Genomic DNA, 22,243 nt, shown 5'->3' with positions numbered 1-22,243 from the left:
TCTGTGACAGTTTGCTTTGATACTGGGAATGTTTCAACAAACATCTCCCAAAACATACTGTACAGGCTGAGAATGTGGAATGAAACATCTCACTACCCCTGAGTGCTCCTCACTGGCCTGGTAAGTAAATAATCAGCCTGTGGAGGAGAGGCCTGTGCCAACATGGCCCTGACCAGTGTCCTGTGTGGCTGTCCTGCTGAGATGAGCAAGGCTATTCCAGTGATGGGGTGAGACTATTTCAGCTCAGGATGAGTGCTGGAATCTGGGCCTCCATTTTTGGGGGGAGGGGGACAGCTAGAAAGAAGGGGTCCCAAGGCTTATGCAGAGTGATACCCTGAGAATTTTATGAATAGAAGAAGTAGTCTTTTTTTCAGAAAGTACCATTTCCTGCAAGTTGGAGTACTCAGACGAGAACCTTTTTCAGTTCCATCTCTATGACTCCCCATTCCCTATGGAAAAGTGTGACAGAGAATCTCTATCATGGGGCATAATGAGGCAAGATATGCAACTGAGAGTGTCTGGTATCCCAGTGGTGTGATTATCTCCTGATAGCTGCATCCCTGGCATACCCTTATGGGTTCAATAAACAGATTTTTATTTTGCTAAGAGAAAGGGTAGATTCAGTGGTTTAAAGCTGATCAGCACTTCCAGATAAGACATATAGTTCACATGGATTATAAAGCTACTTTGATTGAAGAAGAATGCTGAGAAAAGTAACAGGTAAATTAATCTTGGTTAACCCACAGTCCCAGAACAGAGGAGGGTAGTTAATTATAGCAAAGAGCCTGAAATATCTTCTGAAGTATTGATTCAAACAGCTGGAGAGAAAATAGGATGCATACTAAGAAACCTAAACAAATAAAAATCCACTGTTCTTGTATAGATCAACATGACCACACTGAACAGCAGTGCTGACGCTGTTAATAAGCAGCTTCCATGGGCAAATGGTACAGCTGCTCTTGGCCCTCTGGAAATTAAGATCAGATGAGATGTACAGAACTCCTCATCTTCACCATCAGCTTAGGAGAGTTCAAAGAGAGGTTTCAAGAAGTATAAACATTTAGACTGGTGTGCACTTTTGTGTTTTAGTAGTAGGAAAAAACAGTAGGAAGTTTTCCTACAAAAAGAGCAGGAAGTTTGCGAACACAGTGAAACTCGGAAGTGCACTCACTTGTTTCTTTTTTTCTGATATTACGTTAGTTTACCTCCTTGTGGTTATAGGGTAAGGCAGTCTTGAGATCTGATACAACTTTCGTACCTGCTTAATAATTTCAGCATCCAAAATCCAATTTTTCAGTTCTTTGTGTTTCCAGCTCCGAGAAGCTTACCATAGCTGATAGCAGAATATAACCCAACACTGCCAGTTTTCTGAGTGGCAGTATTTGTGTAGATGTTCTTTGTTTTAATTGAGATATGCACAGGAAGGTGTGTGGGTGGCAAGTTGCTGACTTGATTTCTCTTTTTTATCATACCCAGCTGGGGCTTTCTAACAGCCAAGGCCCAGAGCATATGGTGTCATGACTGGATGCTGCAGTTTAACATAAGGTTCTGATTTGTTTTTAAATCCTTTCCTGAATCATCCAGAGATAAGGACAGAACTGTCTTCTTCATGGGAGGAATATTTCTAATTTCCATGTGTGCCACTTTGTATTGCTGAGAACTCCACCCTACTTATCTCAACTACAGAGATCATCTTGAGATCTTTTTTCAGAATTTTTAATGTTCACATATACAGCCTTCTTAATCTTTCCAGCTGTATTTGAGATTTTTTGGAACAAGTGGTGGCTATCAAAATACACTTACTGTCACTTTTCTCAAAGTGTCTAAATTTCCTGGGACATCTAGTCTGTGATTTAAGAACATACTCTTTTTTTAGGAGGATCAGAAGCATGAAGATATAGAGTAATTGCCTCAAATCATGTTGAAAGCTTAAAACAAAGGAAGGACTTGAATGTGAATCTTTTTTAGGCACTGGACCAGTGGATAAAGATTAAATTAATCTTTTTCTTTATTATCTGTGTTATATCTGTTCCTTATGAGCTGTCATAATACTTCACTCACTGTTATTAAACATAGTTGGTTCATGAGGAAACTGCAATAGTTCTCCACTTGTTTTGTGTTCTTTGTTACAGGAGTCAAATATTTTGAGCCCAATACAGGACGGGACAAAAAAACCCCAGATAGACAGCAATAAAAGCAATAACTACAATATTGTTAAAGAGGTTGGTGTATCTGCTAAGAAATTTTTGTAAATTGTTTTGTAAATTGTTTGTAAATCAATTTAGTAATTACTTTGAAATAATATATTTTTGTTTGGTTTTTTGTGACATGACTGGTGCTTTGCTTGCTTGCATGTTTATTTATTTGTTTATGTACTTACAGATTTTGATTCGACTCAGCAAACTTTGTGTTCAGAATAAAAAGTGTCGGAATCAACAACAGCGATTGCTGAAAAATATGGGCGCACACCTGGTAGTCCTGGACCTTCTGCAGATACCCTATGAAAAGGTTATGCTTATTATTTGAGTGGTAAAGAACATGAACTCAGTAAGGGAAAAGGCCTCAAGAGGCCCAAGAAACAATGTGAATAATTTTTTTTTACCTTATTCGGGGAACTATATCACAAACATTAAATGATGATGCCATTTTCTATGATTTAAGAATTATTAAGAATAATGTGTTAGGGCCTAATTTAACTATGTCTGCATGCACAGAACAAGTTTTATTATGAACTTCTTGCTTATGGCCTCAGGTACCTTGATGTCACTGCAATATTACCACAACCCTAAAATAGGCAAACTTTAGGTCTGCAGTCACTAAACAGTAAGGAGTATTGATTTAATGGAGCTCCTGGCAGGGTATCTAAATTCCACTGTTGGGTACTGCTGTGAGTGCTGTCCTAGATCCATGAGATGGACAAAAAGCTTTCAAGGATCAAATCTGAAATAATTTCTTTGTTTTCATGCTAGAAGCCTCTAACTTAGTCCCACTTAGAAGTTTTTCATATGATAATGTGATTTTGTACTGGTTTAGTGGCATTGAGCATAGAACTAGATGATCTAGATAGCCTTTTAAAGAACACATTTTTAAATGTGTTTAAGATTTTATAGGAAGCACTGAGAGGAGATAAAACCTCTTCTGGGCTACATTTTTCTGTGTTACACACCAGTGTTACGATACAGACACTGGGTTCAGCTGTCTGCAGTAAAATAATGCTTGTCCATTTAGGTGGTTCATCAAACCATAGTTAGAGTGCTATATGAGAGGAATATAAAATGGGGATCAAATTAGACATATATTTGTGTGGGAGTATCTTTATGAACAGGGATATTAGTGTAGCTGTACACACACATTCACAAATAAATCTGTTATAAAAGCTGAATCTTTTCAAAAGCTTAAAATCAGAGCAGGATAGAAAGCTTTTTTTGAAAATCAACTACTTCACGCTTTTTAAAACTAGGAAATTATAACCATGCATGGCAAAATCTTACTTGAGTTTGTGCTCTTACCTGTGACTCCCTGTGGTCAAGTCAATTCAGAGGAAAGTACAGCCAGTAATGGACTCTGAAAGAAACCAGATCAATTGCTTTTGCCAGAGGGAGAATTTCTGCCCTATAGGCTCAAGAGAGTTAGTTTGTTCCTGGCTGACTTCATGTTGTGTGGTTTTAACAAGTATGTTTAGGTACACCCAGCTGATTTTGTTTGCTTTATCTTGCTGCAGATTGATGAAAAAATGAATGAAGTAATGAATTTAGCTCACACGTTTCTTCAGAATTTTTGTAGAGGAAATCCTCAGAATCAAGTTCTCCTTCACAAAAATCTCAACTTGTTCTTAACTCCAGGGGTAAGTATTTCAAATGAAGGAGAATATTATTATAACTGGAAGGAGATCTGAGCTTGCTGGAAAATGATGTGCTAAATAAATAGTTTAATTAAATTCTGCCCTCTCTGTCTTCTCATCTCTGTCCTTGTCTTTTGTCCCTTACTGTCATCTCTTCTCTCTACTGTCTCATCTCTCCTCTCTCCTGTCTTTTATGCCATTGTTTTAATGCTGCCATTTTAAAAAAGGAAAACAATATTACCTGTGGGGTTTCATGGAAGTATCTATTAACATGTGTCACATCATAACATCATGTTTAGCTTGACTCTAATCTTATTCACCCTAACTCACTCACAGATGGACTAAAAGTCAAGGTAGAAGATGCTGTAAGAATGCTGCCATGAAGCTTGTGTAACAAGCCATACATTTCTCTTGATGATGCTTCCATTTAATTGAACTAATCTAAAAAATCAATCTTTTATTTAGTCTTTGCAATAAACCTCTGTTATAGTTCCTTTGTGTGTGTGTGTATATATATATATATATACACACATATACATATATGTTTCTTTACAGATGTAGTCATATAGAATGACACCTTGTTCAATGGCAGGTCTACTGGGCAAAACATGCTTTTATTAGAAAGAGTATGAGTATTCATATTGTAGATCTCTGGCCTGTGTAAATTAGGAAGCCTTTTTTCTGTTAGTTTTTATCTATGCTTATTTTTTTGGAAGACAGTGAGGTACACAGCAGGTACTAGTGCCCAGACTCCACCTTATCCTTTAGTCCAAAGACCACACTAGAGCAAGTTTGGAGCAAAAGCCCCAAGAATGCCTGAAGTATGGATGCTGGGTCCTCAGCATCATCCCTGTCTTGCTGTAGATCTGTTCCTCTTGTACTGTGCTCCCCACTGAAAGAAACATAGCCTTAAACTCCCTCTGCTTCATGTGGAATGAGATAATCTCTCAGAGAGTAGTGAGACTGCATATGCCTGATTTGCCCACTGGAAATGCCTGCCTCTGTCAACCACAGAGGGAGCTAGAGGTAGCTGAGATACTTACTTGGTTGCCTCAATGCCAATTTATTTGATGGTGAGTGAGATGAATGTGGTCTCAGTTGTCTTGTATCCCAAAATCCCTACAGCATGCTCTAGTAGCAGAGTATATGTAGGTGTATCTTCACCTTGCACATGTGCACAAGTTCTGTTTATGTCCACTTAAGGACCATTTTGTACTCATAGGATAGTGTGAAGAAATACCATTGTAAGAGAAAGCTAGACCCTAAGGGCACTCACTGGTTAATCACTGGGCTGCTGCACATTGGATTTTCATCGAATAATTTGGGTTGGAAGGGACCTCTAAAGCTCATCTAGTCCAGCCCCCTGGCATTAAGCAGGGACACCCTCAACTAGATAAGCTTGCTTAGAGCCTCATCAAGCCTCACCTTGAATATCTCCAAGGAGGGAGCCTCAAGTATCTCCCTGGGCAACCTGTTCCATTTCTCACTATCCTCATGATAGACAATTTTTTTCCTAACGTCCAATCTAAATCTACTCTTCTCTAATTTAAAACCATTGCCCCTCATCCTATCACTACAAGCCCTTGCAAGCTGTCCCTCTCCAGTCTTCCTGTAGGTCCCTTTTAGGTACTGGAAGGTGCCCATTAGGTCTCTTTGGAGCCTTCTTTTCTCCAGGCTGAACAACCCCAGCTCCCTCAGCCTGAACTGACTTTCCCCCTTTCCCTTTACCCATATGCCTTTCTCAAGCCTGGTGGCTTGTGAATCTTTCCATCTCAAAACAATTCTGCTTTTCACACGAGGCTGTTTTGATTTTAATCACTAGCTCCTGGAAGCTGAAACCATGAGGCACATCTTCATGAATAATTACCTGCTGTGTAATGAAATCAGTGAAAGAGTGGTGCAGCACTTTGTGCACTGCATTGAGACCCATGGCCGTCACGTTGAGTATCTGCGTTTCCTGCAGACCATTGTGAAAGCAGATGGCAAATATGTGAAAAAATGTCAGGATATGGTAATGACAGAGGTAAGTGAAGGGTTCATATGTTAATCACTTGAGTGATTTTTAACTTTCTAACACTCTATTTTCAGCTTGCTTTTTCTGCTTTGGATACCAGTGGTATGTAATGGCATCATCACTTTGAAATTTTAAATCATGTCACAAATATTGAATATTTTAGCAGACATATTTGGGAGTTTAATTTTGTAAGGCCATCTGTATAACTACTAGAAAGAAAACATGAGTGTTAGCATGGTGATACAGAGATGTCTATTTGTAGATGATGTACCATGGAAATTTTGGAGTTACATAAACCTTAATTTTCCTGTACTGTAATTTAGGATCCCGTTTACACATCAAACTTGGCATATTGTGGCATAGTTTTGCCATATAAGAAGCTCTTACCTCGATGGATTTGTCTAAATAGTGTTGTAGACCATTTTTTTAGCATGTAAACAAATAACAATTCTAGGTAGTAGTTTCTGATTTTGTTTATTTTGTTCCAGAGCATTTCTGCAAGTCAGTAGAGCCTACTCTAGTTTAAACCAACCAGTGAATTCCACAGAGTGGTTTGAGGACAGATCTTTATGCCAATCAAGTTACAAAGAAAAAACTTAATGCCAGTCAGGTTATGAGAATATATAGTGTGCAGGATAAATGAAGTTTTCAACTTGCTGACACTTGTGCATTTAGCTATAATTATGGTAAATTAAATAAGATTAATCAGTGAGTGTAAAGTTGAATACAGTGAAAAGTCCAGGTAGGATCCAAGGAACATTTTTCTTTACAAAGTGCTTTTTTTTTGAGAGAGAGAGAGAGACATATTCAGAAAGAAAATAGATAAGCTTTAACTGTAGTATGAATAAAACTAAGCCCTGCTGAAATTATGCTCCACGGCAACAAAGAGGAAAAACTTCTAATTAAGAAAATAAAGGTTCAGCCTACATGGATAACCTTTAATGGAATCTACCTCAACCTTTTCAATTTGACTGGCAAGTGTTTTAACATGTAATATCAATTACAAGCCTTTGATTTACATAATTCAAGCAGTTCTTGTGGCTGTGTGCTTTGAGAATTTTTCTCTTCCACCACAGCTTCTTGTAAAAAAACAATTCTTCTTAAAAAACATTTTTTTTTAGATTTTTCTCAATTTAAATACGTTATATATTGATATAAACTAGCAGAAAGAATGTCATACTGCATTTTCAATCTGTCAGCATGATGAAAATCACAATGAACTTGGATGTGACATTTACATCATGAGTCCTGCGGGAATTGAGGGGGGACCCTTATTTTGATGAAAATGGGTAAGATTATGATCTGTTTTTTAAAAAGGAGGAAGTTATAGGTAAGTAATTATGATTTATTATAAAGGGGTGCTAACAGTGAAATTTCACTGAAGCACAGAATTCTGGGGGTTGGAAGGGACCTCAGAAGATCATCAAGTCCAACACCCCTCCTAGGGTAAAAACACCTAGGACATAGAATAGAAAACCAATATAAAGGGAACAGTGTAGCCATATGGTTGGAAGTTGCCATGGAGTCAGGAGAGTTTCTCAGGAGATCACTGAGATGTACTTTGTGACCTTAAACATGTGGTGTAGCTTTTTCTGTGCCTCCAGATAGGGCATCTCAACAATTTACCACAAGACATGAGAGTGTACAGCATGCCCGGACATATTTTCTTTTCTTATTTCTTTTAGGATTGTAGCTTATTCATGTTCACTGGGAGTAAGGGATAAATTGATCATATTTACATGGTTTAGAAAGTGCATACAGATGAAGAAGCACTGTTATGAAACAGTACTTCCATCAAATATGTTGAACACTCCCCATCTGGCTTATTCAATTGCTCTCATATCCTTGGTCCCCATGTCTGCAGAGTACCAGTAATGTTTACTGACCTGAAGGGCTCCTTAGGGCACTTTTTCTCACTGCAAACATGCTTTGAGGTTCCCAGAAGAACATAGCCTATCAGTGAAAACATTATTACAAGAGGAAAAGCTGAATTTACTTCTGAACCAGCTCAATGCAGCAGCAGAGTCTTCTATTATCTGTAGTATTCTGGAGTGAAACATCACAGAGCGTCAACAGCTGCTCTGATACTGTTTTCATTATATTTCCATAGATTTCTTAACTCATTGAAAATATGCTTTAGTGGAAAAAAGTGCTTCTGAGGAGAAAGTGCTTCTGAGGTTTTTAATTGCTGAGTGGTTTTTTTGTCTGTTTGTTTTTGTTTGGGGTTTTGGTTTTTTTTCTATCACTGAGCTCATGATGTTCAGTGAGAACTCTGGCCAACACTGGGTACTTCCTTTCTGCTTTTAATGGGACATAATTTTCTCTGCATGAATCAATGTTTGGATGCCTTAAGCAAATGACATTTAAAAGAGCATTATCTGGGGGAAGGGGGGTGACATCTTTGTTCTTGCATTTATGATTATTACCTTGTGTTCCCCCTTGGCTCTTCTTGTGCTGACACAATGTCTCCTTTAGTTAGGGGATTCCTCACAGTCAATATACAGTAAGCATGCCAGGTAGCATCATGTTTCACAAGTTCACTGTCTCCTTGTATTGCTTCCTCATTCATCAGTAATAAATACATGAAAGGATGAGGGGTCAGTTTGACTTAATATGATAAAATGTCAAGCAATACCGGTACAGATTAGATCTGGATTTGATATAATAGTGTAACTCTAGGGGAACCTGGAAAGTGTTGTCTTCCCTCTGTGAAAAATGTACACAAGTGGAAAATAACAGTGGGAATGTGGTGAACAACTTAATAGGAAGTGACAGAGCATGTACTTTCCCAGATGGCTTGGTGTGGAGTTTATTATTTTGTATGTTAAATGTCCTAAAGCATAGTATTCCAGACATCAGTATTAAAAAGTAAGGTCAATTTTCCAGCATTCTGAATACTCATACTTTCCCTTTTTTTTGCCACTGAGTGCAATGAAATTACTGATGTCTTGGTCACTGTGCTGTCTCATTCCTCCATTCCAATACTTTGTCCTTTCAGAAACTTTTTTCCTGTACTGTGGATTGACCAAAAAATTACTATTTTGAAAAGTCATGAGTAGAAAAATTTTAAAATGAGAAACTGCAGGAAAGACTGAATTCACAATTCACTCTACTGAATTGTCAAAGTGAGAATAATCAAAAAACAGGGAAAACAAAATAAGAAAATCTGTAAATGAAATGTTAAATAAATTTAAAATGTTGAAACCTGGAAAATAGAATGAAATGTTTCTTGAATTTTCATACTCCCTGGTTCCTCTGGGAGACTGATGTTCATTCCTGCTCTTGCTGCTTTCCCATTTCTCAATAGCTGCACCAACCTTTATTTCTCCCTTTCCATTCAGTAAGCTGGATTTCATGTCACATATAGACTTGGATATGTCCAGTGCCTCATTCACAGGATACGTATGGCTGTTGTGCTGCCAAGGTGTATTCTGTACTGGGCAGAGTTCACAGGAGCTTATTTTCTTCCACATTGAGAGTGCATTATGTTTAAAAGGAAAGTGATGGAGAGAAGACAAGATTACTGCCCTGGCCCAGCTCAACTCAGGCTCACAGAGCAGTGCTGGCAGTAGGTATAGTCGGTGTATTAGGGGGGAATTAAATCACAGTTAGAGCAAAATTTTTCTGTGAGATCTGCTGGGCTGGGACTGCCAACATCCACCTGCACCCTGGATCCTCTTAAGATGAGCAATGCACTTGTAGCAAAATCAAATACCTATCACATATACCAGCTCTGTTTGATGGAAATGCTGGCATGACACTGACAGTGTCAAGACCCACCTGCCAAATTTACAGAGGTTGGGAAGAATCGTTCTTTGTTACCGATGCTGAGCAAGGCACAGAAAAAGTTTGTGCAATTCTGAGTGAGCTTTTTATGTGAGGAAGATTTAACATGGAAGATTTAATCTTTAAGATTTAATCTTTCTCCACCTCATGTGTCTGTCTATAAAACAGGGATAATAATGCATCCTGGCCTCACAATAGGAAGTGAAAGTAATGAATTAACTTCAAACAAACATTGAGATTGGAGGAATAATAATGATGACATACTGCCTTAGGTAAACACAGAGCTACAAAGAAATTAAACTTCAAAATCACCTTGCATTAGTTCACTCCCAGGCAGGTTATTCCAGGGTTGCACTAGTGTATATAAGAGCAGAAGTTTGCCTTGGATATTGTTCTGAAGTGTGTGTTCAGTAAACCACATCAGATGTTTGTGTTTGTTTTTTATTTTCACTAGAGAGTCTTTGCATACTTAAAGGTAGAACAAAATAAGAAATGAAGGAAAAACAATAGAATCGTTTAGGTTGGAAAAGACCTTTAAGACCATTGAGTCCAAAATGACTGCACTGTAGGATGCTAAAAATTTTTTTGGCATCTTTTACAGCTGATAAATGGAGGTGAAGATGTGTTGATATTCTACAATGACAGAGCATCCTTCCCAGTCCTGCTCCAAATGATGTGTTCAGAGCGAGATCGAGCAGACGAGAGCGGGCCCTTAGCGTACCACGTCACGCTGGTGGAACTGCTCGCAGCTTGTACAGAGGGAAAGAATGTATATACAGAGATCAAGTGCAATTCACTCCTGCCTCTGGATGATATAGTGAGAGTAGTGACCCATGATGACTGCATACCTGAGGTAAGATTCACTGAATGAGGAAAAAGACATCACTTTCAGAAACTCGGAAAATCTTTTGATGTTTGTAACGTACTGACATGTTGAATATTTGCACAGAAAACAGGCTGGAAAGAGATGGCATTTGTTTAGGTAAGTGAGAAAGGATAGCCAGTATTTTCTTAGAAAATTCCTTGTCCCTTGTGCTTTAGTTGTCAGATTTTTGGGACAGACACCTTCTTTTGTTTTCCTGGCTTCATCCAGCCACTATCAGGGTTCAGTGCTCTGATAACTTCTGGCTGTAGCTGCAAAGCCTCAGGTCAGTAGTTTGTCAAGCCAGCATTTTGCCACTACCTGAAATTGTTGGAAATAATAGGTAACATTCAGGCCGTGATGAAGTCAGTGGGAATTTTGGGTGAAGTCTAGTTTCATTAAATTCAATTACAGTCCACCCAATATTTTTATTCATTGTATATCAAGGCACAGTTCTGGTTCAGTAAGACTGTGATACCTCATGCTGATTAGAAGGGGAATGTCTGTTTGCACCAAACCTGATGTGATGAAAAGAAAGCTTTTCACAGTCTTTGCGAAGAGCTTACTCTGGCCCTATGTATCTTTCAAATGGATTTCTGTAGCTATGGTGGTAGAAAAATGTTCAACTGAACTGGGATCTGCATGGGTAAAGATTCCCTCTCTGTGCCATGAAAAAGCCCCCTTGTGATGAACTGAGTCTTTTCTTAAAAAGAGAAATGTTTTATTGGCTGGAAAGTTCCTCCTAACATTAATTTCAGCAGATTCTAATTAAGAAAAACCCAAACAAATGCTATCTGAAAGCCTGATGAGTTTTCTCCTGACTGCATTAAGTATACACAACTATCTCCTCTACTTTGACCTTGACAAGAGATTTGCAGCATATCTGAGTATGCTCATATTTCATCTATACATTTCAGGCACGGGATATCCATTTTTATGGTGTGCACCTGCAGTCTTGTAATGTGGGAGAGGAGTGAGACTGCAGTCCTCCTGTTTAGCCCTGTGCTTCTGTGACTGCAGTCCCAGCCCTGCACAACCTTTCTCTTCCATTTAGATTCAACTTACATCCACCTCAAGTGCAAGCACTGTGTTAGGATTGTGTTAATGTAGGGACTGCAGTCCCAGTTCTGCGAAAACCATTTTTTTAAAAATACTTGACAAGTCTGTCACAAGGCATCAAACCACAGCAGTTAACCAGCAAGCACACAGGTGTCCTGCATTTTGACAGCTCCTAGCTTTGGAGCCAGTCCCATGTAATCTTAGTATCATTTAAATATCAGAGTTATTATTAGCTTGTTTTGTGGGGGTTTATTTGTTAGAGTAAGAATGTTTACAAAACTGTTCCATTTTTCTTCATGTGATCTTTTACTAAGTACATTAATGGGTTTGTTGCCATGCTTCTTCTTAAGTCTTCAGAACTGAACATATGCTTTATGACTGTTATTAGTGTTTGTTAGTACTTAAAAGATCATCTTTATTGTTCGTTATTTTTGCAGATAGAAAACAGTATGTTAATAGTAAAAAACAACTGTTTCACTGCATATTGTTTGTGTTTTTGTGGTTCCTGCAGGTGAAAATTGCCTATGTTAATTTTGTTAACCACTGTTACGTGGACACTGAAGTGGAAATGAAAGAAATTTATGCCAGTAACCACATTTGGAAGTTATTTGAGAACTTCCTTGTTGATATGGCAAGGGTAAGCTTCATGAGTTCAATGTTACTCTATACTCATATATTCAGGTTACCCAGAGAGGTGATAGAAGCCCCATCCCTGGGGCTTCCATCCCTGTTGGACAGGACTCTGAGCAACCTGATCTAGTGGGAGGTGTCTCTGGCCATGGCAGGGGAGTTGAGCTAGATGACCTTTAAGGGCTACTTCCAAGCTTAACCATTCTATGATTCTTCTTTCTGCTTTTAAAGAGAAAAAAATAATGACCACATCTGTAACTTGCTTTACTCTGTTAGTAGAGTGAGATCAATAAATTCTTGGGCTTCATGCTCTTTCTTTAATCTCACTTTGCCCTGTTTTTGTCTTCTGCTGTCATTGCATTCTCACCACTGATGCAAAAGGCAGGTGTAGAGCTATGGCCTTTCAGAGTAGTAATTCATATATAAGCTATAGGCTGCATGGTGATGGGGCACAGTTAGTGCCCTAGGCATTCCATTCCTGTGGACCCTAGTGAGCATCATGGTGTCATTACCAGTTGAATTAAGTTTCCATTCCCTGCTATTTTGGAGGTAGAAAACATGGGAAATCTTACGACTTCTGGAATGACAAAAGACAATAGTAGAGCCATGAGGCAAAGCTAGTGTGACATAATGATTACAGCTTACATTACATATCCTTTTCTAGTGGGTAATCCTTCTTGTAAGAGTCTAATATTAAAAACAACTAATGGAATTGCTCTCTCTGCTCTCAAAGGAGAACCACAGGGTTTTGGTGGCTGGAGGACTGTATTTGATCCTTGATGTTGCACAGTATTTTGGAGCATGCTGTCATGGTGCATGCCTGTCTTTTCTCAGTCCATGGTCCATTGTATTTTATAATCCTTAACTTCTTACTGCTTGTATTTTTCATTTTGTTGAATTTTTTTTTAAAAAAAGGTAAAAGAATCTCAATTCAGTTTTGCCATAGACTTCTTACCCCAGAGTAATAGTGTTACACAAAATCATTTATTTGAAAACTGTTGGGAGAAAATACCATGAATAATGGCTGAAAGAAGAATGCATGCAAAGACTTATGCTATATGATAGGCACAGGGACCTGTTAATTTCTCTTTGAAAGAGAGAACTTGTTACTGGGATTTTTTTTTCCTAGAAACAAGTTAATTCAGGGATGATTGTGCTCTTTTTTTTTTTTTTTTTTTTTTTGTGGTAGCCGTTTTCAGCCCTAATGAAACCTCTACAAACCTTATTTTCCTGCTTTTTGTCTTGTCTTTGTGGTCATTTTCTATGTTAAAACCCTTTTTGGGCAAACCAAGGTTGTTTGAAAATCAAGATGAGAAACCTCCCTGGAGGGGGACTGTAATTTTTAACCTTGCTGGTTTTACCCCAGAAAATGTTTTCTAGTGTTTATTTCCCTTTCTGGGTTACCCTTTCCTGACAGGTCCAGGCCCTGACCCTCCAAACAGAGTACCCTCCCCAGTCCTTGAATGTGACCAATTTTCTTTGTCCTTGGGCTAGAAGCAGGAATGTAGAAAGAGGTCTCTGACCACAGTTCCTGTCCTGAGCCTGGAGATAAACTGCACTGTGCCAAATGATGTAGAGTTGTCCTGATGCTAATGACCACTGAGCTTTTTTTCATACACCCTTCTCGTATCAGAAATTAAGACTCTGGGTCTTCTGAGGTGAAGAGTGAGTGTATTTTTAATGTGGTATTTTGTGTGAGTGTGTGCTCTTGGCACCGAATGGCAAAATGCAGGTTTATTTTGCTCTTCTGCAAAGCCCTCAGGGCAGGTGTCTCATTAGTCCTTTTTATTTCCTGGTTAATGGCTAAAAGAACTAAAAAAACATGCCAAAAGTACTCTGGCCTGCTCTGCCTTTCAGCCAGGTCCCTGTGGGTAGCCATATCTTCCAGGTTCTTGAGTGTATTTGTTCAGGTTTGGTTTTTTGGGGCCCAGGCAGAGCCCACATATTATAAATACATCAGTGCTATGTAGCTATCAGGACAGTTAGAACGCTGTCAGCCTCATGAAATGTGTTACAATAGCTTTCAAAGCATTTAGAAAAAGAGTCCTTTGATCCTCTGTGTTCCAGTGAGCCAAAAGACTTGCTTTTGTGTGGGGGAAGGGGGGAAGTGCTTTTCTTTTAGCTGCTACAAATGCCTGTCAGTGGGTGAGTTTGAGAGCTTGAGTCTCTTATTAAGGAGTGCTCAGGTGAATGATGGAGAGTCTTATCCTGAGGTTGGATTCTTTCCTGTTTTTTGTTAAAAAAAAAAATTGAAAAAGGAGAGAGTAAGAGTACCCATTTTTAAAAATCTGTTTCTGGATCTAGGAAGGAAATATTTAGTCCCTGACTGTCATTCTCTTTCAACAACGTGCTGCACTGCAAAGCAGGCATGAAGCAGATCCATGTATAAATTCAGTTTGCCAAAAGCAGTTGTGCTTTCAAAGACACCCTGCTTCTACAGACACCCTGCTTGTACAGACACCCTGCTTCTGCAGACACCCTGCTTCTACAGACACCCTGCTTCTACAGACACCCTGCTTCTGCAGACACCCTGCTTCTACAGACACCCTGCTTGTACAGACACCCTGCTTCTACAGACACCCTGCTTCTACAGACACCCTGCTTGTACAGACACCCTGCTTCTGCAGACACCCTGCTTGTACAGACACCCTGCTTGTACAGACACCCTGCTTCTGCAGACACCCTGCTTCTGCAGACACCCTGCTTGTACAGACACCCTCCTTCTACAGACACCCTCCTTCTACAGACACCCTGTTTCTGCAGACACCCTGCTTCTGCAGACACCCTGCTTCTGCAGAAACCCTGTTTCTCCAGTTTCTGCCAACCTACTTTCTCCCATGTATGACTTAAAGCACTGCACTGAGCAAAGTGGGTGCTGCTGAAGGAGAGGCTTCCCTTTCCTCCATGTGGGCCAGCCTGTAAAATTAGCAGCTGTAGTCTGAGCAGGATTAAAGAGAGAGCCAGGATCTGACAGCAGTAAAGTCATCCTGGCTTTCTTTGCAGAAATTTTGAAGTATTATTCATTTGAGTTTTGGTCCCAAAGCCTCTTAAGGGGTTTTTAAACACTGCTTTCTCAATCCTTATCTCCATTTCATGCATTTCAGGTTTTTTTCTTCCACAGGGAAACGTTTTTCAGTTCCCAAAGGGTAAAGGGATAAGACGAAATGAGAGGATTTCTGAATTCCTTCTGCTCTGGGAATTTTTCAGACTACTGTTGGATCAGAGTGGCATCCCCACATATGGCTCTGCTTTTCAGACCAGCGAAGGGGAAAGCTTAAAAGCATTTTGGAATTTAGTTTTGGTGATTTCTGAATTCACCATGCAAGCACTACACAGCTCCCTGTCTTCCCATTGGGATTCCAAGTGCTGAGCCTCAGAGCTACTGGTTCCAGCCAAAACTGGCATGCATATTAATTAAAAGCAGAAGAACTTCAAGAAGTTTTTAGTTCTGTGATTGATTTATTTATTTATTTATTAAAGGAAAGAAAACACTTTTGGTTATTAACTGAATCTGAAGACTTGGGGTGGTGGTGTCATACTTTTCCCAAAACTGAAGGGCTAGAGAGTTTGCTATTTCAGTTTAGCCACTGTTGCTTCTCTGGCCAAAACCTTTCCTTTCCTGGGGTGATAAAAAATTTACCATCTGGAGGCACAACTTGTTTATCTGACACATTTTAGAAAAGCAGACAAGCAAAGTTCCTGAAGACATCTTATTTCTGTAGGTCTCAAGTTATCCTTGGTTATTCCTCTGCCTACCATATGACAGTGTTTGTGTGTTATGCACAAAATGCTTTTGTGTTCCTGTGACCTGTATCTTCCCCTGAGCATGGGTGCTTTTGGATGTCATGTCAGTAGCCTTCCTTACAACACTCCTGGTGAAATTGCTGTCTTGAAGTGTCCAAGTGTGACAGTGGCAGTGTGTAATTAGAGAGAATGTTTGCCCTGTGTGAGATTCAGGTGCTATGCATTGTCTTTCTGCTTCTGTCATCAACTTTTCTCTGTCACCTTAAGAATTTCACTCAGCTTCTCTGGACTTCAGTTGCCCATCCATAAAGCAATGTAATGCTAAGTATGTACCACTCATGCTGATGATTGTGGTTTAAATGCTCAGGTAGGAATGAGAGGTCTACCCCAAAAGTCTGTATGCAAAATAAATTTTGTTTTTGCATCGATTTCCTAGAACATTACATTTGTCTGTGGCTTGCATAGGTGACAGAGAGAACAGTTTTGACTTTAATTTCTTGTTAAACATGATTAGAACTGCTTATTTAAAGGATGCTAAAGAAGTACTATGACTATAGTCTGTACTCCTTATTTGTCCAGTCTTGCCTTTCTTGCTGTGTTTGGCTCTCTGTAGACTCCCTTTAGTACTGTTTACACTGACATTTGCAAAGTCAACATGAGTCTTTTCAACATCAAAAACTGAAAAGAAATAAAGAAATACTGAAGGATGCAATCCACCCCAGTCATTTTTTTCCTTTCTTTGAGCTTGACATCTGTATGCAGTAACAAACTTTTAGTGTTGTACCAAAGGGTGTCTTCAGGAATCTTTTGTACAGTTCTTCCCATATTCTCCAACCGTTTAATCATTCTTCTGTGCTCCAGAGTTGTCCCAGTCCCACCCATTCTCCTCTTTTATTGTCTTTAGCTTGTCTTCCCTATTTTCCCCATGTGGCTCTCCTAAGTAATGCTGCCTGTCTTACAGTTTACAGTCCTAAAGGCTGTTGGTATTGACTATGCTATTTCCTTTCTTTCTCTTTTTTTAACTTTTTTTTCTTGCAAATTAGCTGCACCTTCACCACCCATTGGTGGTGACTGATTGTGGAGAGAATTTGAATGTTTGTGTCTCATCTGTCTCTAAAGCCTCTTTCACCTGGTCTCACAATGAGAGGAAAAGCCCTTCTTCTTGAATCTGTTTAAATGTGAAAGTGGTATGCAATGTGCTCATCTAGGGGGACTTTTTTTTTTCGGGGTGTGGGAAAAACTAGACAGCCAGCCAGAAAGAGCTGGTTCAAAAGAGTAGGGTATTAAAAAGACAATGTGGACCTCCAAGAAGAAAGATAAGCTATTACAAATACAGCTTGAAGTCTAACATAGTTATCTCAGATTTTATATTAAAAAAAATTGGTTTTGTATTCAAAAGAAATATTATATGTGTTGTAATAAGTACAAAATAGTGAAGTTTGCTTATTTAAAAGAACTAAATCTTACTGTTTCCTCCTTCTTCCCTGAAGGTTTGTAACACAACCACAGATCGTAAACATGCAGACACATCTCTGGAGAAATATGTCACTGAGCCTGTAATGAGCATTGTGAGTGGCTTCTTCAATTCACCATTTTCAGATAACAGCACCAGCCTCCAGGTAAGGAAAGGAGACACCAACAAATATGTAATTCAGGCCGCTAATGATTTCTTCTGCTTCCCAGATAGGAATGATGTATCTTTGCACCCTCCCTTTATTTCTCTGTCCTCTCTCATGCCACTGGCTAGCAGCTTAATTCCTCTTTAATACCCTCTTAATTTTTACCACTCCCAGCTCTGAACCAGTAGAAAGCTTAATATGGTCAGATTTACTTCTGGCTCTTATGAATTCTTTGGAGGGGCTCTCCTTCCAGACTAATGGTCTGGCTTTGTATTTGAATGAAAAAAATGCTGCATCCTATGGCAAAAAGGACTTATACCTGAGAACTGGGAAAACTCTGTTCTTTTGCTCTCTATGGTATTTGCTTGATACCATTGGTGATTTGAAGAAAAATAGCATGATTTGGCTTTTTTAGGGGTGCAGCATTGATTTCTGTTCCCTCCAATCCTGAAGAGCAAAGAGAATCTAACGGAGTTGAACTTGAGTCTAGAAGCTGAATACCCTTTGCTTGTGGCTTATGTTGTGTCAAACCTGAGGGCAGTTGTGAGGAGATTCTAAAAGGCAAAGTTCCATGTTTATCTTTTTGCTTTCAGACACACCAGCCTGTTTTTATTCAGCTGCTGCAGTCTGCTTTTAGAATTTACAACTGTACCTGGCCAAACCCAACGCAGAAAGCCTCTGTGGAGTCATGTATCAAGACTTTGGCTGAAGTGGGTAGGTGCCGGGTTGTACTTTAATTAATAGTCTCTGGTTTTTAAGATCAGTCAGGTTGAGCAGTTTTTAATTTGACTTGGTTGTGACAGTGGTTATTTCAGAAGTCTCACTTGCTGAGGCTAAATTCTTGCTTCTTTTATAACCCATTCAAATCTGTCCCATAAGATAGGGTTGTCAGGTAAAATCTGTCAGGGAGATGTTTGCTAAAGGGGTGGTGATTGAACATCAAGCAAGTTATCATATTAAACACAACATAAGCTATGAGAAAGCCTGGGTATTTCTAGTTGTGTTGGGCTGCACTTGCACAATGCTGTTTAAAGCAGCAGTGCATTCCAGTTGTGCACTGAAGAGCACCCATCATTTTTCCCCTTTTCCTGGGAGATGCATTTGTTATAGTCAGCCATAGGCCTGGGCTTGTTCATATCTTGTCCCATCAGGGACTTGGGAAGCCACACTTATGACATTACACAGCTTCCCTGCTTAGTCCTCTCCATCAGGCCAACTCCTTTACTGCTGTTACACAATTAGCCATGTCAGGGGAATACTGCTTTGCACTGGTACCAAATTTGGTCCTCAGGGCAGCTGATGAGTTCCATGCTTTCAAATAAATACAAATACTATTTAAATGTGGAAGGTTTAAAGCTTCTTTCCCTAAAATAAAAAAGATTCTTCACCAGTATATAGCTAAGGTTCATTCTTAAGTTTCTGTGAATACCATTTTCAAGTCTGCTTCTGTGAAAGAAAAAAAGGTTATTCAATGTAGTTTCTAAAAGTCAGTTGTTCTAATTAGAATAAGGTTCTGCTCAGTGTAAATGAAAACTCAGTAGAGGCAGAGATATACAGAAACAGGATAAACTCTATTGTTGATGCAATTTTAGAAAGTTTTAATAAATAATAAAGCAATATGAAAAGGTCCCTTAACCATCTGCAGCATCTGTGGCATGGTAACCACTCAAAATTTAGATTTCAGAATAGCTTTAGAGAAGTATCATTTAACATTTTAGCCAAAACATCTCATTAACTTTTCGTGTGAATGAGAGTAAGCAGTTACCTAAAAACTTGGCAGCCTTCAATTGTTTTACTTGTTGTGCAAATTATGTTTTAATTATGGATCCATCTGGGAAGAGAACTTTGGAAGTTGAAGACATTTTATTTCCTTTATGCTACAGCTGCCACAGTCTCAAATAAAGCTCTAGCCCTACAAATTCTTGTTTGTGTGTTTAACATGTCTCTGCTCTTTGGCCATTCTGTAAAGAGCCATCAGTAAATTACTTCCTTTGGGAATCTGGGGAAAGGGGGAAAAATAGGGGAGGTGAGAGTGTTTTTGAGGTTGAGCATGCTCTGTGTATCTTCTAGAGAGCTCGTTGTCTAAATTTCTGTAGTGCTGCACCTAAAATCAAATTCAAGTTCAGAGGGGTCACTGTGTTACCATACCAAGATGAGGGTATTTGGGGACATTTAAGCCTGGTGCTGGGACAGCCAAGCCAGACTCTCATCCCCACAGCTGCCTGACAGGGGAAGCATGGGTCCCCTAATGGGGTTCACCATCACGTGAAAGGGCTGGCAGCCTTCAGTAGGGAATCTTCTGGGTGCCTCTTGTTCCTGGGGGAGCCAAGGGGCAAGCCTGAATGCAAGGCATGGCTGATGTCTGCAGTTTTCATCAGGTGCATAACTTGGTTCCCTGTTGGGTGAATTTAATTTCTACCTCTGCTCTAATTTTCTCCCTTTCATTTCTTTTCCTGTTTCGCAGAGATGTTTTATGGGGTTTTTTTGTAAAAAGTATGCCCTTGTGCTGTCCTACAGATCCAACCTTCTCCCTGCTCTTCCTTCCCACCCATGGGACCCCAGCTGTGCCCTGGGCACGCTCAGGTGTGGCAGAGTGGAGCTGAGATGCTGGTGAAGGGCATCACCTCATGCCCTCCTCTGGGACCTTCCAGCCACCTGCAGTGGCAGCAGTGCAGGGAGTCCTGGCATCACCTGGGGGTGCCAGAGGTCTGGCAGCCTCAGAGCAGCCCTCTGAAAGCACAACTTAGCATGCAAATTGCCAATTTTCTTGCCCATATAATAATAACTGTTTGAGGATTCATCCCTAATACCAGTATCAAGCATGGTAAAATTGCATTGTGTTCTGTTAGCAAATCTCCACACATTTTTATTTGACGTTTTATTTTGACAGAAATATTATGACAGAAACTTGGCAGAAAGGGAGTACAAAGGAGCAGGTGAGGGGGATTTCCCCAAAGAGCAAGTTATACAGAGAAGAAGTAAAGTTTTTAACAAACAAGAGATTTATTTGGCAAGAGATTTTTAACCATCGGTGACACTCGCTATTTTTAGGCACAGAGCCAAATGTGGCTTTCTGGGGCTAATTGAGCAGGCCTGCTCTGCTGAAAGCTTTGGGAAAACTGCTCCAGCTGGGGGTGCAAATGGCTTTTAAAATCCAGCACCTTTTGTGATTACTGTGTGTGCCTGGTGCCTTTCTCTATCAGATGTTACACCACACAAAATGGTGCTGCTCTTTGAGAAGGCAGAGGTTTCTTCTGTATTACAAGCTGAGCAGCCTTTTTGTTTTTGCCTTTTGCTGGCTGTGTATATGGAATAGGTTTGGATTTTGGCTAGGCATCTGTGAGTACTCCTTTTTTTTTTGACTTGAGAGTCTGACAGCTTTAATGTTAGGGCCTTCATGTTTCTCAGCAGGGTTTAAAAAAAAAACCTCTAGAAAGATTTTGCCTATATCAGAGAGAGGGAGTATTGGACAGATTTACAGCAGGGACCAAAGACTTTTGATGGAAAATAAATGTAGTATAGAGTTGAAAGAACAAACATTTTTTTTTTTTTTTTTTTTTTTTTTTGTGTGTCCTAGCCCTGGATTTAGAAATGAATCTCAGCAGGAAGAAAGATCATACACAGATTTCCCAAGATATCAAAGATCTATACAATAATGCACTTTAAAAGAGCAGAGCAACTTTAAGCAACATATATTCTGCTCAGTGCTTACTAGTTTGTTGCTGGCAGGTGGATTTAAGTATTGCCTCAAGAGCTTAAGATCATTATATCCGTCTTCTTATGAGCACTGTGAGAATGTGCATTATCTTCCAGGTCAACAAAAGGATATGTTACAGAAGCTAATTTCTTGCAACCCTGGTACTTCAACTCCACTTGACCACTAGGGAAAAACTTCATAAGCTTTTCAAGCTTCACTTGCTGCTTTGTCTCCAGGCAGTTGTTTGCCTCCAGTTCAGCTAGAAACATAGTCTTGCTTCTCTTCTTCAGCAGACCCTCTGTGGCTCCAAGAGATCTGGAACACAGGAATACCAACATGCATCAGGTTTTTATTGTCCAGTAAACATTTGACTACCTGGCATGAATAGAAACACTTGGGAAGTAATATATGTATTAATGTGTCTTAATCATACAGATTTCTGAAACAGATTCTCATGGTAATGAGAATTAATGCTTTATACATACGTAATTTTTGTGTTTCCTCTGTTGTTATAGAGGAATGAGGTTTTGCTTGAAAACCTAGTCCAAAAATGAATGATCAAAACAATTTCCATCTCAGTGATATAAGAGCTAAACATGAAAAATGTTTAAAAGGTCCCCTGATCTTGTGGAGGCGGAAGAACTGAGGCATCTAACTGTTTAATTTATTGCGAATTAATTAATTAATTACCAAAACACTCTGAGGTCCTACATTTTATAATGATTTTATAAGACTGAGAATGATGGAGGACAGTCTCAAATTTTGCATTTTAAATCATCTACTGTTGTTCCATAGGGTAAAATTGGGGCTTATCACCTGTCCTCACAACTAAGGATATGGACTGTGTATCTTCAATTGTGTTGCAGCAGGAACTTTCTCCCAGGGTTGAACACTGTTTCAGGACTCATGCAAAGAACTGTCTTCACTTCTCAATTGAATGGCAATTCTTGTATCTTCACCTCTGATCATCAGGTTTTTTCTGTGTTATGAG

The 22,243-nt window shown here is 39.4% G+C and overlaps 1 protein-coding gene across 3 annotated transcripts in view; it reads left to right on the top strand.

Moving 5' to 3' along the window:
- ITPR2 (inositol 1,4,5-trisphosphate receptor type 2) overlaps positions 1–22,243 on the top strand; it is a 258,336-nt gene that overhangs the window by 111,392 nt on the left and 124,701 nt on the right. For all 3 annotated transcript variants that reach the window (XM_071733154.1, XM_071733153.1, XM_071733155.1), the window contains 8 exons: positions 2,133–2,222; positions 2,383–2,508; positions 3,722–3,844; positions 5,664–5,864; positions 10,243–10,494; positions 12,074–12,199; positions 17,427–17,555; positions 18,149–18,269. In XM_071733154.1, coding sequence (XP_071589255.1) covers positions 2,133–2,222; positions 2,383–2,508; positions 3,722–3,844; positions 5,664–5,864; positions 10,243–10,494; positions 12,074–12,199; positions 17,427–17,555; positions 18,149–18,269 — 1,168 coding nt within the window. The remainder of the gene's footprint in view (positions 1–2,132; positions 2,223–2,382; positions 2,509–3,721; positions 3,845–5,663; positions 5,865–10,242; positions 10,495–12,073; positions 12,200–17,426; positions 17,556–18,148; positions 18,270–22,243) is intronic.

Source organism: Heliangelus exortis, chromosome 1, assembly GCF_036169615.1.
Source record: "Heliangelus exortis chromosome 1, bHelExo1.hap1, whole genome shotgun sequence".
Classification (NCBI taxonomy): Eukaryota; Metazoa; Chordata; class Aves; order Apodiformes; family Trochilidae; genus Heliangelus; species Heliangelus exortis.
Note: the sequence above shows the minus strand (reverse complement) of the source record. Positions and strands in the feature narration are given on the sequence as shown.